Source organism: Eriocheir sinensis, chromosome 6 (genome assembly GCF_024679095.1).
Source record: "Eriocheir sinensis breed Jianghai 21 chromosome 6, ASM2467909v1, whole genome shotgun sequence".
Lineage (NCBI taxonomy): Eukaryota > Metazoa > Arthropoda > Malacostraca > Decapoda > Varunidae > Eriocheir > Eriocheir sinensis.
Window position 1 is genome coordinate 21034928 of NC_066514.1, and position 17157 is coordinate 21052084.

A 17157-nucleotide genomic window follows, 5' to 3' on the forward strand; every position below is an offset into this window, starting at 1 on the left:
TGTGTACAGGTCAGATCTAAATTGTCGTACTCAGCCTCGTATATTTATCAACTTCAAACTAGAAAAAAACATCGCACCCACAAGAATAACTTCACCCACTTTTAATTACTGCCAAAAATCTTAACTAAGGAGGCTTTTCACAGTCGTTATGCGTCAGAAATGGAAAAATCCAGTGTGATGAGTGCGATAACGTGGCATCCATCAGATGTAGTCCCGGGATATGCCTTTGCAACGGCTCCCGGAATTCCTTTAATCAATGTCAATGTTCTCGTGCCTTAACTCTTATTTTCTTTTTCAATATTCACTTGACACCTAGTTTTTTTTTTTTTTTTAGCGATTAGCCCACGCATGTGAGGTCCACCACGCGTGATATTATTTTTTTTTAGAAGACGCACCTTTACCTAATACTACACCCGGCCCTCAGCACGGCAGCCGTTGGCCTGCGTGTTCTAAAAAAAATATAACCAAGCGTGGTGGACCTGTGGAGGATGGGGGCAAAGGATTTAAGGATAAAGGCGAGGATGTTGTCGGGGCCAGTGGATTTACTAGTGTCAAGTCCTTCCAGTAATTTTTGTATATTGGAGGAAGAGGCTATGTGTGGCATGTTTGGTGGAGTTTTTTTTTTTTTTTTACGCCTATAGCGCGCCGGTAGGCTCTCGTGAGGGGCCTGGGATGGTAGTCGGTAGGGGTGGGCAAGAATCGCTTTTTTGAGAATCGCCGATTCCGATTCCAGAGGCTGTTGGAATCGCTGGTATCGATTCCGGAATCGCTTCCATCGTTCTGCCTCCCGCGCGGCCAGGAGTTGCCAAACGATTCTGGACTGCCGTGGGTCGCTCCTCCACCCTTATTTATGTACTGGGCCTGACGGAGGCACGCGCATCTGGCAACACTTGCCTGACGTCACAGACACAGAGTATCGACCAATCAAATGCCGTTTTTCCCTCCACGATGCCATTGTCTGCCAGATTGCCAGGAGAAATTAAGCTAGTGGAATCGTCAAGCCAAGGTATCGATACCAGTCATACCACTCGATACCTGGAAGCTTGAAGCGGAATCGCTGGAATCGATTCCGGAATCGTATCGTGCCCAGCCCTAGTAGTCGGCCCCAGCCCGTCATGGCGCAGGCGAGTGTTTACAGTGGCGCCATCTTCTCTTGCATGGCTCATGCTGCCCCCTGGAACTCGTTCTTGATTAACTTGGACGGTTTCCTCTAGAGTCGGGTTGATGGGTGGTCTTCAGGACAGCATGTGGGTAGTTTTAAGCCACTCGGCGGTAACTGAAAAATCTCAGGTGGCAGCGTGGGGATTCGAACCCGTGTCGTCCATCACGCGGTGAATGTGTGCCCAGCACGCTACCACTCAGGTTGTGTTCTTGTGTGTACACCAACTGGAACTGTGTTGAGTATTTGTGTTGTGTTGTGGCTGGTTACTACTGTGATATTGTTGCTCTTTCAGTGATGTAATAGTGTTAGTGTCATGTTTCCATGCCTTAAAGAATTTGAAAAAGCTTATATTATTTCTTACATTGTCTGCGAGGTAAGTTGCGTTTCTGTTCCGCTAGTTTTATGTTTTTGGAAAGTGCCTTTTGGTGTTTTTTGTAGGCGGTCCTATTGCCTGATGTGTTGTGTCTGCGCGCGTCTGTAGAGTCTTTGCCAAACTTTTTTAGTCGGTGTTCACAGACCCTTCCGCCTCCCACACCAACTATTTCCAAAGCCCGAAAAGGAGATCAGTCGGATTCTAATGAGTGTTTTTTTAGGTTCACGGCACAGAGGAAGGGTCAGACTATCACCAGGGTCATTAAACTACCCCTGAAAATGCCCCAAACTCCTGCAAAAGCCTTGTCAAATGTGTGTGCTTGAGCCATTTGTTTCTTGTGATGGTGTCTGCGTAGATCCCTGGAAAACCGGGGAAGTGTGGACCTACTGTCGTGCCCGGAAATTCGGGGCACTAAATGATGTTACAAGAAAATTCAACTAATGGAGAATCTGGGGATAAATCAAGGGGGACTCACCCTGGGGGTACAGAGACACGCCAGTCCTCGTCGACAGACCGACTTGGTCGGCTAGATTTCGATCACCGATAGAGTCGGTCTGTCGGCTCCCTGCCTTTGGCAAAGGCCCGTGCTCCCTCGTGCAAGAGGGAGCAATCTCCCCCCCCCCCCCTGGGGGTAGAGTTGCTGCCACCAGTGAAATGCCAGAATTTTTCTCTTTTCTACACTCCCACACGACCACCGCGTGTAACGTACACACGAGAAATTAATCCAGACAAAAGGAAAGGTTTGCCGGCGCCGGGGATCGATCCCGCGACCAGCGTAACGGGAGAACCAGTCGGCCAAAGAGGTACTCCCTGGCTAACAGGGTTATGGGAGGCTCGCCCATCAGGCAAGTCAGCACTACACTACTAGAAAGTATTTTTGTGGCATGTGTTTGTTCATTGTGGTGTGTGCAGTGAGTTTCAGGTTGTTCCAGTTACCTCCTCACTCCCCCTCACAACCACCCCATCTCTCCTCCTCATGCTAAAAATGTCACTCTTTCCTCCCTCATCTCTCTGTTAACTTCTTTCCAGAAAAGCTTTTATTTGTAGTATTAGTAGGTACTAAAATAATACTCATAATTTTGTAAATAATCTATATGTAATTATCCATATATATATATATAAATAAACATATATATAAATATATATATATATATATATATATATATAATTTTTTTTTTTTTTTTTTTTTTTTACAACAAAGGAGGCAGCTCAAGGGCAACAAAAAAAGAAAACAATAATAAAAAAAAGCCGCTACTCGCTGCTCCTAAAGTAAAGCAAAAGAGGTGGCCGAAAGGAAGATCAAATACAGGAGGAGGTGTCCTGATACCTCCTCTTGAAAGAGTTCAAGTCGTAGGCAGGAGGAAATACAGATGAAGGAAGATTGTTCCAGAGTTTACCAGCGTGAGGATGAAAGTGAAGATGCTGGTTAACTCTTGCATAAGGGTTTGGACAGTATAGGGATGAGCATGAGTAGAAAGTCGAGTGCAGCGCGGCCGCAGGAGGGGAGGCATGCAGTTAGCAAGTTCAGAAGAGCATTCAGCGTGGAAATATCGATAGAAGATAGAAAGAGGCAACATTGCAGCGGAATTTAAGAGGTGAAGACTATCAGTATGAGGAGAGCTGATGAGACGAAGAGCCTTAGCCTCCACTCTGTCCAGAAGAGCTGAGTGAGGGAGCCCCCACATGAGATGCATACTCCATACGAGGGCGGACAAGGCCCTGTATATGGACAGCAACTGTGCAGGGGAGAAGAACTGGCGGAGACGGTACAGAACGCCCAGCCTCGAGGAAGCTGATTTAGTAAGAGATATGAAGTTTCCAGTTGAGATTTTGAGTTAAGGATAGACCGAGGATGTTTAGTGTTGAGGAAGGTGATAGCTGGGTGTTGTCAAAGAATAGGGGATAGTTGTTTGGAAGATTGTGTCGAGTGGATAGGTGGAGAAACTGTGTTTTTGAGGCGTTGAAGGACACCAGGTTCTTGCCCCAATCGGAAATAATAGTAAGGTCTGAGGCTAAGCGTTCTGCAGCCTCCAGCCTTGAGTCGTTAAGTTCCTGAAGGGTGGGTCTTCTATTAAAAGAAGTTGAATAATGCAGAGTGGAATCATCGGTGTAGGAATGGATAGGACAGTTCGTTTTGGAAAGAAGATCATCAATGAACAACAGAAAAAGAGTGGGAGATAGGACAGAACCCTGTGGGACACCACTGTTAATAGATTTAGGGGAAGAACAGTGACCGTCTACCACGGCAGAAATAGAACGGTCAGAAAGGAAACTGGATGTAAAGGTACAGAGAGAAGGATAGAAACCGTAGGAGGGTAGTTTAGAAAGCAAAGATTTGTGCCAGACCCTATCAAAAGCTTTTGATATGTCCAGCGCAATAGCAAAAGTTTCACCGAAACGGCTAAGAGAGGATGACCAAGAGTCAGTTAAGAAGGCAAGGAGATCACCAGTAGAACGACCCTTGCGGAACCCATACTGGCGATCAGATAGAAGGTCAGAAGTGGAAAGGTGCTTTTGAATCTTCCGGTTAAGGATCGATTCAAAAGCTTTAGATAGACAAGAAAGTAAAGCTATAGGGCGGTAGTTTGAGGGATTGGAGCGGTCACCCTTCTTAGGCACAGGCTGTATGAAGGCATACTTCCAGCAAGAAGGAAAGGTAGATGTTGACAGGCAGAGGCGAAAGAGTTTGACCAGGCAGGGTGACAGCACGGAGGCACAGTTTTTAAGGACAATAGGAGGCACTCCATCAGGTCCATAAGCCTTCTGAGGATTGAGGCCAGAGAGGGCAAACATCATTTTGAAGAATCTTTATAACAGGCATAAAGGAGTCAGAGGGGGGATGAGTAGGAGGAATATGCCCAGAATCGTCCAGAGTGGAGTTTTTAGAAAAGTTTGAGAGAAGAGTTCAGCCTTAGAGATAGATGAGACGGCAGTGTTGCCGTCAGGACTGAGAAGTGGAGGAAAGATGAAGAAGTGAAGTTGGAGGAGATGTTTTGGCTAGATGCCTGAAGTCACGGGAAGAGTTAGAAAGCAAGGTTTTGACATTTTCTATTAATGAAAGAATTTTTGGTTAGTCGGAGAATAGATTTGGCACGATTTCGGGCAGAAATGTAAAGTTCATAATTAGCATTAGTTTGAAGGCTCTGGTATCTTTTGTGAGCTACCTCTCTATCATTGACAGCACGAGAACAAGCGTGATTAAACCAAGGCTTGTTAGCGTGAGGAGTAGAGAAAGAACGAGGAATGTATGCCTCCATTCCAGAGACAATCACCTCTGTGATGCGCTGAGCACACACAGAGGGGTCTCTATCCTGGAAGCAATAATCATTCCACGGGAAATCGGAAAAGTACATCCTTAGGTCGTCCCACCGAGCTGAAGCAAAATACCAGAAGCATCGCCTCTTCGGTGGGTCCAGAGGGTGTACAGGAGCGATAGGACAGGATGCAGAAATAAGATTGTGATCGGAGGAACCCAACGGAGAGAACAGTTTGACAGAATAAGCAGAAGGGTTTGAGGTAAGGAAGAGGTCTAGAATGTTGGGCCGATCTCCAAGACGGTCGGGAATACGTGTAGGGTGCTGGACCAACTGCTCTAGGTCGTTGAGGATAGCAAAGTTGTAGGCTTGTTCACCAGGATGGTCAGTGAAAGAAGATGAAAGCCAAAGCTGGTGGTGAACATTGAAATCTCCTAGGATGGAGATTTCAGCGAAGGGAGAGTGGGTCAAGATGTGCTCCACTTTAGAATTCAAATAGTCAAAGAATTTTACATAGTTGGTAGAGTTAGGTGAGAGATAAACAGCACAGATGTATTTAGTAATAGAATGACAATGAAGTCTTAGCCAGATGGTGGAAAATTCAGAAGAGTCAAGGTCGTGGGCACAAGAGCAAGGGATGTCGTTGTGCACGTAGGCGCAACATCCAGCTTTGGATTGAAATTTAGGATAGAGATAGTAGGAGGGAACAGAGTAGAGATTGCTGTCAGTAGCCTCAGAAACCTGTGTTTCGGTAAGGAAGAGAAGGTGAGGTTTAGAGGAGGAGAGATGATGTTCCACAGAATGAAAATTAGAGCGAAGACCGCGAATGTTGCAGAAATTGAGAAGAATGAGGTTCGAGGAGTTATCAAGACACCTCTCGGGTCGGCAGCCAGAAGGGGAGTCCTCCCTGGGGGAATTTGTGGTCCCCCCCCCAGGCGGGGACTCCGAGGCTTGGTGTATGTGCGCCATTTTGAAATTTTAATTTTGGGAAAAGGTGTATATGTTGTGTGAATGTAGTGTGGTGTGGATAAAGAGAGGATGCATGAAAGTTTGGAGCCTTCTTTGACCCTGAACTCAATTTTGGATGGGAAAAGAATATCGTCACCTTCGTAAACAAACCGCTTAAGTCATTATATTTTTTACTTCTCAGGAAATCAGAAAAGAGCTGTCATCATCTCATTTGGCTTAAGATTTAGGTAGAAATGAAAAGGCCAATTCTAGAACACAAACCCATAAATGACGAAGGGAACTAAACAAATGGGTGTCCGTCACATTTTGAAAAATTGATGAAGATAAAAACCCGAAAATCACTGAAAAATGACTTTGACAATTACCTTGAGGGTGACGATATGGTTGTTAGACTATAGTATTTCCCAAGGGAAGATCTTGCAGGATAAAGAACTGGGGACTTCCTTGTGGCCATGGAAGGGGAGGAAGGGGAGAGACATGTACCAAGGTAAGGAAATGATGCAACATAAAAAACTGGACACTTCCTTGTGGCCATGGAAGGGGAGGAAGGGGAAAGACATGTACCAAGGTAAGGAAATGATGCAACATAAAAAACTGGACACTTCCTTGTGGCCATGGAAGGGGAGGAAGGGGAGAGACATGTACCAAGGTAAGGAAATGATACAACATAAAGAACTGGGGACTTCCTTGTGGCCATGGAAGGGGAGGAAGGGGAGAAACATGTACCAAGGTAAGGAAATGATACAACATAAAGAACTAGGGACTTCCTTGTGGCCATGGGAGGGGAGGAAGGGGAGAAACATGTACCAAGGTAAGGAAATGATGCAACATAAAGAACTGGACACTTCCTTGTGGCCATGGGAGGGGAGGAAGGGGAGAGACATGTACCAAGGTAAGGAAATGATGCAACATAAAAAACTGGACACTTCCTTGTGGCCATGGGAGGGGAGGAAGGGGAAAGACATGTACCAAGGTAAGGAAATGATGCAACATAAAGAACTGGGGACTTCCTTGTGGCCATGGAAGGGGAGGAAGGGGAGAGACATGTACCAAGGTAAGGAAATGATGCAACATGAAGAACTGGACACTTCCTTGTGGCCATGGGAGGGGAGGAAGAGGAAAGACATGTACCAAGGTATTCGTTATATGCGAGGGTTAGGTTCTGCAAAAAGCTCTCATAATGTGAATTTGCATATATCGAACCTATCATCCCATTAATTATAGGGGGTTATGTTCCACTGTAATGCAGGGAAACCCAGAACAATCGATCCTCTTAAATAATTAAAGTATTAACTGTGAATTAGGTGAGGTGCGGCAGGGCAGACATTCAGACAGACAGACGAACCAGTGATGGGTCAGCATCATGTGGGTCTGACCATGGCCTCATAGACTCATAGTGAAGGTGCCGAGGACGGTTAGTTAGGCTTTTCTTTCACGAGGATCGACGAGGAGGAATTTTTCACTTAAGTCACGTGGGAGAGAGAAGTTTAATGACGAGATTTTCTATTGTCTTTTTCTATTACTTTCTTGGTCCCACACGAGAAATTAATTACAACAAGAAGGTAAATCAGCTGCCTGGGATTGAACCCGCGACCAGCGTGACGGGAGAGCCACTCCTTACCGAGTCGGCCCAAGAGGTACCCCACTCGCTGAATGGGTTATGGGAGGCTCGCTCATCAGGCCGCTGCCGCACTACACCACGACCCATTTGTCGAACCCTCTAACTATTTATTCCAGCACCATTTCACAATAGTAAAGCACTAAAACAACAATAAAGCACATTAGTACAGATAAACATAATATGAAAATACCTTTTAAACAAACAAAAACTTTAGGATCAGAGGGAGGAAAAGGTTAGTTAGAGTCGAGGAAAGTGCGGGAAACATTAGCACCCGCCGCCCTCTAGTGCGAGTCGGCCACCATACCTCACCAACAAGTCACACCGGCGCTGCTACTCGCATAATAGCAAATTTTTCTCACATAAAACGAATACTTGGCACATTTAGGTTAGTCACATATGAGCGAATTCGCATATTTCAAACTCGCATATATCGAATACCCGGTGTATGTACCAAGGTAAGGAAATAATGCAACATGAACTGGAGACTTCCTCTGAGCCTTTGGGAGCTAGGGGAAGAAGGGGAAAGACATAAGGAATCAAAATCTTACAACATGAAGATTATCCAACCATGATTATCCAAAACAATTTTCTAGATGGCAACCCACAGAAAATGGCTGGCTGTCTTTATGGTAAACCAATTAAAATATGACAGGTTTGTATGTCATTGGATTACGCAGTGTGGGAGGCAGTTGGATGGGAGAGGCTAAGGCGAGCCTAAGACGAAGTGTTAGCTTTATAAGTATGGCCTAGGAGAGTAGAAGGGGAGATAAGTGCACCTCTAAGTCAGAATGGTGGTGGTATATAAGCCTTCTCATTGGGTTTTCTATGCTGCATCTTTCTATACTTTCTTTTTTTCTTCTTTTTTTTACGTCGTGGCCTATTGTGCTGGTAGGCTTCTTCCCGGTGGATCCTGATGGTCAGCCCAAGGCTTCTTCCCGGTGGGGCCTGATGGTCGGCCCAGCCCGTTCTGGCACAGGCGAGTGTTTATAGTGGCGCCATCTTGCACTGGCTCATGCTGCCCTCCTGGAGCTCATCTTTAATCCTAGAATCTAGAGTCTGGGTTGATAGGTGGTCTTCTGGACAGCATGTGGGTAGTTTTAAGCCACTCGGCGGCGGCTGAAAAATCCCAGCTTGGTGGCACCAGGCGGGGATTGAACTCGCGTCGTCCTGAACGCAGCGCCGTCACGCTATCCATTCAGCCACCGCCTCCCCATAAATGCATTTATCGTCACTCTCATTAGATGTATCATATACTGAAGCCGTGGACAGTGGGGGTCACTCGATCCCTTACTACGATACGAAACTAAAAAACAATAATTATACTTTAGTTGCCCTCAATATTCTGAAGACAAACCACAGAACACAGCGGAGAGTATTTTCTGGTAAACTGACCTATTTCTATGTATTGGTCCTGTATAAATAATAATTTTATTTCCAGCGTACCATATACGACCTAAATTCTGAAAGCTCTTGTACAATATCCAGGAAAAAAATTACATCATTCCAACAGAACTCAGCCTGGACGCAGTACGTATATGTGTACTCAGACATCTCACAAGCACGACGAGGACGCAACATATTCATCCTTGTGTTGAGAGGGTTCATTGCTGTGGTTGCCCATTTTACACCAAAAGCCTTTGATATAAGTGACAGCACTATTCTGGGGTACTTGAATGTTGTTGATTTTACAGTAAGGGAGGCAGTTCAAGGGCAAAAAACAAAAACAACAACAAAAAAGCCTGCTGGGTGCTGCTGCAGAAAGTTGGAAAGTTTGGTTTAGTCGGCGCAACATCTGTGGTCATATGCCGGAGAGAGACAAAAGGGGAAGGAATTATAGGAGAAGGGAACAGATCCCAGGAGACGGAACACAACCCCCGATTAATACCTGGTACCCATTCACTGCTGGGTGGACAGGGGCGTAGGGTATCGGAAAAGCCGCCCAAATTTTTCCACTCCACCCAGGAATCGAACCCGGGCTCTCTCGGTTGTGAGTCGAGTGTGCTAACCACTGCACCACGAAGCCCCCAGTGCTGCTGCAGAAAAGGAAAAAAGAATGAGGGGCCAGAAGAGAGGTCAATTTGGAAGAAGAGATGTCTGGATACTCTTTCTTGAAGGAGTTCAAATCGTAGGCAGGAGGAAATACAAACATAGGAAGTTAGCAAGTTAAGAAGAGTAGTTAGTGTGAAAATATTAATAGAGGATAGAAAGATGCAACACTGCAGCTGAATTTAACCCGATAGCAGTGACGGGCCAAATTTGTGGCTTTACCGTGTAGCAGCGACGGGCCAAATTTGTGGCTTTACCGTGTAGCAGCGACGGGCCAAATTTGTGGCTTTACCGTGTAGCAGCGACGGGCCAAATTTGTGCCATGATTTTAACCCCCCAAAATAGATGATACATAAACTGATCACAAATACTTTGATATATATTATGAAATAGTTTGTGAGTGATGATTTTTTCTCATTTTTCTCACTTAGAGGGACCATTAAGAAACATGATCCCTGCTGCTACCGGGTTAACCCCATGACTGCGGGTTTCCTACAAGAAGACATCACCAGCTACAGGAATGGAACAAAAAGTAGCTGCTACAATTTAATGAAGAAAAATGTAAAGCCCTGCACCATGGGAGGGGATATTCAGCATACCAACACCACATGGGAAACACTTCACTATCCACCACAGAGGCAGAGAGAGACCTGGGAGTGTATGTTACCAGGCTACCAGTGAAGGCCAAACCCATGCCAATTGCAGTGGACGGGTCAACAAAACATTAAGTCGGTAGGGTATGTCATTGGGTATATACATTTTGAACAAGGTATTAAATGTAACAGTGTAGAGCATGCATGAATTTGTTGGTGAGGCATCCTGGTGGCAGAAACCACAGACAATGGTCCTTGCTAGATGCAGGGGCTGGCACACTGATCAGGTTATTGACCTAAAAGCTGGGACCTTACATTATCTTCTATATGGAAAGAAGTTTCCCAGGCAAGGAAATAAATCAATGGTCAAATTAATGTATTTAGAGTGCCTTTTATTTACATAACAAGTGTAAGTCATGAACTATGAAGAATATTCAGAGTTAGCAGTTTAACAAAGAAGTAAAAAGAAAGGAGGAGATCAATAATAACCTTCAGCTTTTCATATACATGCCTTAAATTATAGTAAATTGAGTATCACAAATTGCATGATTCACATGCACTCCACTGAGGTGCTGTCCACCACGTCCCAAGCCAACCTGGCAGGATGACACACAGGCGGGGCACAGCAGCACATTTACATTAATGACTCGCATAAAAAAAGAAACAAGGATGCTTTTGAATGGTCAATGTGAATTAAACTTGAGATACAGGCCAGATGACAGTCCACTGCTTCTGAAGGAGTGACATGTTTCTTAGGGTAATGAAGCACCTCAGGACACACTGTTTGAGCATAGCCATTTCAGATGATTTCCAGGGAAAAAACTGTAGCTTCTAAGAGGTAAAGAAATTAATGCCTCATTTACTGGAAAAAAACTCATGAAAGGTAAGTGATTGATCTGCAAGGCACTGAGTGTCAATCATAAAGATGGCAGTCTAAAGATGATCCCTGATTTACAATGACTTCAAAATGCATGACATGATGCTGGTGTAGAATGAGAGAACTTGCAATTTTCTGCCAAAATATATATACATCATCATCATCATCATCATCATCATACTAAAATGTCAAAAGAAAACAAATACTGTCAAATCATTCACTTTATCTCACACTTCCATGCACACTCAATAAATACAAGTTCATGTAAACACTATGAAAAGCCCTAGTTGAAGTGGAATTTGAATCCCCCTCCCTGAAAGCCACCACCATGAAAGCCCCCGTGGTGGAAGTGGAAGTGCTGGAATGGGTTGAAGCCGTGGCCTCCAGGTCCACCTTGCTGCTGCTCAGGATCCAGCGGGTCCTCGCCATTGTCAAACTTAGCACGCATCTCTGTTGGGGATGATGCAAGAGTGGAAAGTTGGTAAGTTTCGTTTAGTCGGCGCAACATCTGTGGCCATATGCCGGAGAGAGACAGGAGGAGAAGGAATTATAGAAGGGAACAGATCCCAGGAGACGGGACACAACTCCCAATTAATACCTGGTACCTATTCACTGCTGGGTAGGGTATCGGAAAAGACGCCCAAATTTGTCCACTCCACCCAGGAATCGAACCCGGGCTCTCGGTTGTGAGCTGAGTGTGCTAACCACTGCACCACGAAGCCCCTTGCAAGAGTGGAGTCAGTTGCATAGTGTTCCAAGTGTCATTCATTCTCTTTGGCTTGGAAAGGTGATTTGTAATAATACTGTTAAATGATGAGGAACAGTTGGTCTGTGGAGTAGTGTTATGCCATGTATCAGTGAGTGGGGGAAGTTATAGTGTAGGTGAGCATGGTAGGGTAAAGGACGTCTGGTAAAAATTGTGTTTTGGGGTCACACTGGCGGGGGTAAAAAAAAAAAAATAAATAAATAAATAAATAAAAAAATAAAATAAAATCAGCGTACACTCAACCCTCGATTTGCCGGACCTCCATTTGCCGGATTTCGGATTTGCCGGACAAGAGTCCGTGGGGTAAAAAAAAAAAAAAAAAAGTCCGGGACAAGTCGATTTCAAACTACCGCGCCAGACAAAGTTCGCAAATCGGGCACTAGATGGCAGCGCGGGCGGACATACACGTCTAGTACTGGACTGTACACAAGTCTGCCGCGTCACACGAGTGTTGTGCTTACGTGCTTGTCGTGGATACACCTCTTCTTCACAACGATGCCACCCAAAAACCCACCAAAGAAAGTAACCAAGCGTACAGCTAAACCTGTGCACCTTTCTGTGTCGCAAAAACTGGAACTTTTACGTAAAATAGATGGAGGAATGAGTGTTGCCCAAGTCTGTAGTCCGGGGGTGGGTTGTGTTTCCCGGACATATATAGGGTAAAGTCCGGCAAGGGGGTAGACCCCCGGACATTTGCCATTCCCGGACAAGCCTTCCCCCCTTTTAGTCCGGCAAATCGAGGGTTGAGTGTACTCTAATTCCTTACATGGTTTCTCTCAAAGTGACACTGCCATACAGCCATTATAAATGCTTAACCGTGCAGCAGCGACGGGCCAAATTTGTGCCGTGATATAAACCCCCAAAATAGACGATACATAATCTGATCACAAATGCTTAGATATAAATTATGAAATGGCTTGTGTGAGGGGTGATTTTTTCTCATTTTTCTCGCTTGGAGGGACCATTAAGAAACATGATCCCCGCTGCTACCGGGTTAAAGCAGGAATTTTGATAGATGTGGCACCTAGGCATTTCCAGTTCGTGAATATTTGAAAATCAACTGTTGTGATACACATTCAAGCTATTTTTTCAATAATATATTTGAACATTTATGTGTATAAAAAAAAACTGTCCTTATAAATCTCAAACATAACACTTTGCATCGACAATATACCATACAAGCGCATGAATTTGAAATGCCAGGATTTACTCTTTACTACACTCCCACACGACCACAGCATGTAACGAAACACACGAGAAATTAATCCAGACAAGGAAAGGTTTGCCGGCGCCGGGGATCAGACCCGCAACCAGCGTAACGGGAGAGCCGCTCCTTGTCCAGTTGGCCAAAGAGGTGCCCCCCTGGCTAAGTGGGTTATGGGAGGCTCGCCCATCAGGCAAACTTATATCAAACAGTATTGTCAGATCATATTTGAATGATCTATGTCTTTTCAAATGCCTATAATTCATCTCATTGTAGGTATAGGGAACTCTCAATTTACGCGAGTTTGGTTTACGCATTTTTGAAATAACGTGGGGTCCAAAATCCAGTAAATGTTCAATTTACACGTTTTTTTCACTTATACAGTAGAGCCCCATTTAGCACGAAAATCAGGTGAATGAACGCGGTCGCACTAACTAAATTCGTGCTAATAGAATAAAGTAACCAACATGAAAAAAGTTATTTGGTGCACACGTGGGTCTGACTTTTGGGTTTGATAATTACTCAAAATACACAGTCATCAGTTATCGAGCCGTGATGGTGACTCTTGCGGCCCAAGGTGTCGGCGGCGGCAGCAAGTGGGTGTGACAAGAGTTCGGCCCCAGCAAAGGTTCGGCGGGCAGGGTGTGGGTGTGTGTGGGCGTCATGCCCAGCCAGGCAGACATCACACTCGTTATTATCAAGCGTGTTACGGTGACGGTGTCCACTCAATCAATAGTGATGCCTTGCCTCATCTGCCCCGCCGCGGCAGGTAATAGTGACGGCCCGCAGTGCTGACGCGGCGAAGCTCACCCCCGAGGATGGCGGCGGAGGCGGCGGCGGGGCCGGGACACGGAGTGTGGCAGTGGCTGCTGCGGCGCCACACGGGCAGCAAGGTGTGCACCGCCCCCAGCAGGAGGCGGGCAGCCTCCGAGGGGGGCCAAGGGGGGCAGGATGACGTTAGAGAGCATGAGAGACTGGCACCACGTGGGAAGTGGTGGCGGGGGGCTGTGTTGTGGTGTGAGGCAGGCCACCCAGGCCACCGTGCATCATGGCGGCTTGGCGCAATTTTCAAAATTCAGTCGTAGTGGCTGCTCGCGCTAACTAAGGCTTTTGCACTAATTAATTTTTTTCTCGGTAGATGGTGGCTCGCGCTAATTGCGGTTCGCGCTAATTGATCTCGCGCTAAGTGGGGCTCTACTGTACGCAATATTTTATGGAGTGGCCACCAGATGTCTCACGCAACTGGACTCACACGGCGCCGCGGCCACGCAGCTGAGCTCAGTTCTTCCCGTGTGCCACTTGAACAACAATACAGTACCCACGCTGCCACGCTACTCAACAATAGGGGTGGGCAGGTACCGGTACCAGTACCGGTACTAACAGTACCAGCTATAAGGTACGTTACCAGTACCAGATTGCTTGGTACCGGTAGCAGACGGCTTGGTACTGGTACCAATACCAGACAGTCGCTCATGGTGTCCCTCATTTCTTCCTCACACGAGTGAGGCTGAGACTGAGTGGATATCTCGGTGATATGGATATTCTCTCTCTCTCTCTCTCTCTCTCTCTCTCCACTGAATGAAATGAATATCTATTTTTCGATAGAAACCTACTTCTTGTTTGATTTACATTGTTTTTGTTTTACGCGACCTCTTCAAGGATACAATACTCACGTAAATTGAGAGTTACCTGTACATTAAAAGACATATGGCTCTGCAAGTGCAAATAAAGGGTATTTTAATAATCTACTGAATGTATGTAAATAACGATTATTATTCAAAATAACTTGAAAAAAAATAATAACTGCTGAATGTTTTGCTAGGCTATTTCAAATATTACCCACATATTTAACATGCAATACCTTATCAAAATTCTTTATGTATAGGGACATGCAGAGCCAGATGTTATTTTATATGCAAGCAATGAGAAAGTTGGAAAGTTTGGTTTAGTCGGCGCAACATCTGTGGTCATATGCCGGAGAGAGACAGAAGGGGAAGGAATTATATGAGGAGGCAAGAGATCCCAGGAGACGGGACACAACCCCCAATTAATACCTGGTACCCATTCACTGCTGGGTGGACAGGGGTGTAGGGTATCAGAAAAGCCGCCCAAATTTTTCCACTCTGCCTGGGAATCGAACCCGGGCTCTCTCGGTTGTGAGCTGAGTGTGCTAACCACTGCACCACGAAGCCCCCCGTCCCCAGCAATGAGATGAATTACAGATATTTGAAAGGCTATAAAATGTTTGAGTATGATCTGACTATAATGTTTGATACAAGCTTGTCTTTCATATATTTGTATGGTATATTATCAATGCAAATCAGCATGTTTATGGTTTATAGAAGAGGGCTTGAGGGTTCTTTGCATACATAAACATTCAAATATATCACTAAAAATAAAAAGTTGATCTTCAGAGACTCACGAACCAACAATGTGCAGGTGCCCATGTATACATTCACGAGTGGACACATGGAACAACACAGACTACAGTGACAACTTTAACTTACCCTCATCTGTTAGAACTTCCTTGGCTGCAGCAATATCAATGAACATTTTTTCTGCCTTTTTCTTCTCTTCTCCACTGTAGTGATCAGGATGCCATTTCTGGGCTAGTGACCTGTTGGAGAGAATTCATTATGGAGATAATTTACATACACAGCCGTTAGTGAAACAAATGTTGATAGCACAAAAAACTGTACTAGACCGGCGACGCATGACCCTCCAACATGAATGATGAATGGCCCCTCCCCGCCAGAAAGAAAGTAGCTTTTTTATGGTCATCCCTCAAATAGTACGGTTTCCAATAGTTCGGTTTTGGTTTTATACGGTTGTCATGGAAGATCTTTTTAGGATTTTTAAATTTCCTGCTTGTCGGGAAATTTAAAAATCCTAAAAAAATCAATGAAAATCCACATAAAACCGAACCATTGGAAACTGTACTATTTGAGGGATGGCTGAAGTTATTTTTTATCACTCAAGTTATTTGATATGGATGAAAATTATATTGGCTTTTCAAGGAAGCATTTTTTTTTTATATGGATTAATGTCGTCAGCTAAGCAGGAAACAGGAAAGGAAAGGAGGGATGCTATCTTTACTGATACTGTAATCACGACCTTTTTTTAACACTGCCGCATCACAAGGCTAGCTCGCCACAGCCCTAGAGCAGTTTACGGGTTAAGCATCTATCCCCTTCTGACCTTTCTGATCGCCAGTATGGGTTCTGCAAAAGGTGTTCTACTGGTGATCTTGCCTTCCTAACTGACTCTTGGTCATCTTCCCTGAGGCTTTTTGGTGAAACTTTTGCTGTTGCCTTAGACATATAAAAAGCCATATATGGTCTGGCACAAATATTTGCTTTCCAAACTACCCTCCTACGGATTCTATCCTTCTCTCTGTACCTTTATCTCCAGTTTCCTTTCTGGCTGATCTATCTCTGCTGTGGTAGACGGTCACTGTTCTTTCCCTAAACCTTTTAACAGTGGTGTCCCACAGGGCTCTGTCCTATCACCCACTCTCTGTTGTTCATTGATGATCTTTTCAAAACAAACTGTCCTATCCATTCTTATGCCGATGACTCTACTCTGCATTACTCAACTTCTTTAGATAGAAGACTCAAGGCTGGAGGCCACAGAACGCTTAACCTCAGACCTTACTATCATTTCCAATTGGAGCAAAAATAACTTGGTGTCCTTCAACATCTCAAAAACTCAATTTCTCCACCTATCAACTCGACACAATCTTCCAAACTCCTATCCCCTATTCTTCAACAACACTCAGCTGTCACCTTCAACACTAAACATCCTCGGTCTATCCTTAACTCAAAATCTCAACTGGAAACTTCACATCTCTTGTTAAATCAGCTTATTCGAAGTCGGGCATTCTGTATTGTCTTGGCCAGTTCCTTTCTCCCTCCCAGAAACTTTCCATATACAGAGCCCTTGTCCGGCCTTATATTGAGTATGCATCTCACGTGTGGGGGGCTCCACACACCCGGCTCTCTGGGAGAAAGTATAGTCTGAGGCTCTTCGTCTCATCAACTTCTCTCCTCTTACCGACAGTTTTCTACCTCTTAACCCGGTAGCAGCAGGGATCATGTTTCTTAATGGTCCCTCCAAGCGAGAAAAATCACCCCTCACACAAACCATTTCATATTATATATCAAAGCATTTGTGATCAGATTCTGTATCATCTATTTTGGGGGGGTTATATCATGGCACAAATTTGGCCCGTCGCTGCTACCAGGTTAAATTCTGCCTATCTTTCTATCTTCCAGCTATATTTTCATGCCGAC

At 45.0% G+C, this 17157-nt stretch overlaps 1 protein-coding gene and 2 long non-coding RNA genes across 6 annotated transcripts in view; 2 read left to right on the forward strand and 1 right to left on the reverse strand.

The window, feature by feature from the left end:
* LOC126990021 (uncharacterized) overlaps nt 1–10719 on the forward strand; it is a 77338-nt gene extending 66619 nt beyond the window's left edge. For both annotated transcript variants that reach the window (XR_007743949.1, XR_007743955.1), the window contains one exon: nt 10195–10719. This is a non-coding gene — a long non-coding RNA (uncharacterized LOC126990021). The remainder of the gene's footprint in view (nt 1–10194) is intronic.
* The window catches only part of LOC126989949 (dnaJ homolog subfamily C member 3-like), a 127687-nt gene that overhangs the window by 62429 nt on the left and 48101 nt on the right, over nt 1–17157 (reverse strand). The window contains exons 9-10 of one of the 3 annotated variants that reach the window (XR_007743918.1): nt 15373–15482; nt 10893–11345 (exon numbers count right to left, since the gene is read on the reverse strand). The exons of 1 other annotated variant lie outside the window; for it this stretch is intronic. Coding sequence is in view for 1 of the 2 variants with exons in the window: in XM_050848551.1 (XP_050704508.1) it covers nt 11179–11345; nt 15373–15482 (277 nt within the window). In the remaining variant the exon portion in view is untranslated. Of the gene's footprint in view, nt 1–10389; nt 11346–15372; nt 15483–17157 lie in introns of those variants that run through there. One more of the 3 variants, XM_050848551.1, reaches the window with a different exon arrangement.
* On the forward strand, nt 4578–8867 carry LOC126990033 (uncharacterized). The gene is made up of 3 exons (XR_007743958.1): nt 4578–6245; nt 6570–6731; nt 6894–8867. It is a non-coding gene; the product is annotated as an uncharacterized LOC126990033 (long non-coding RNA).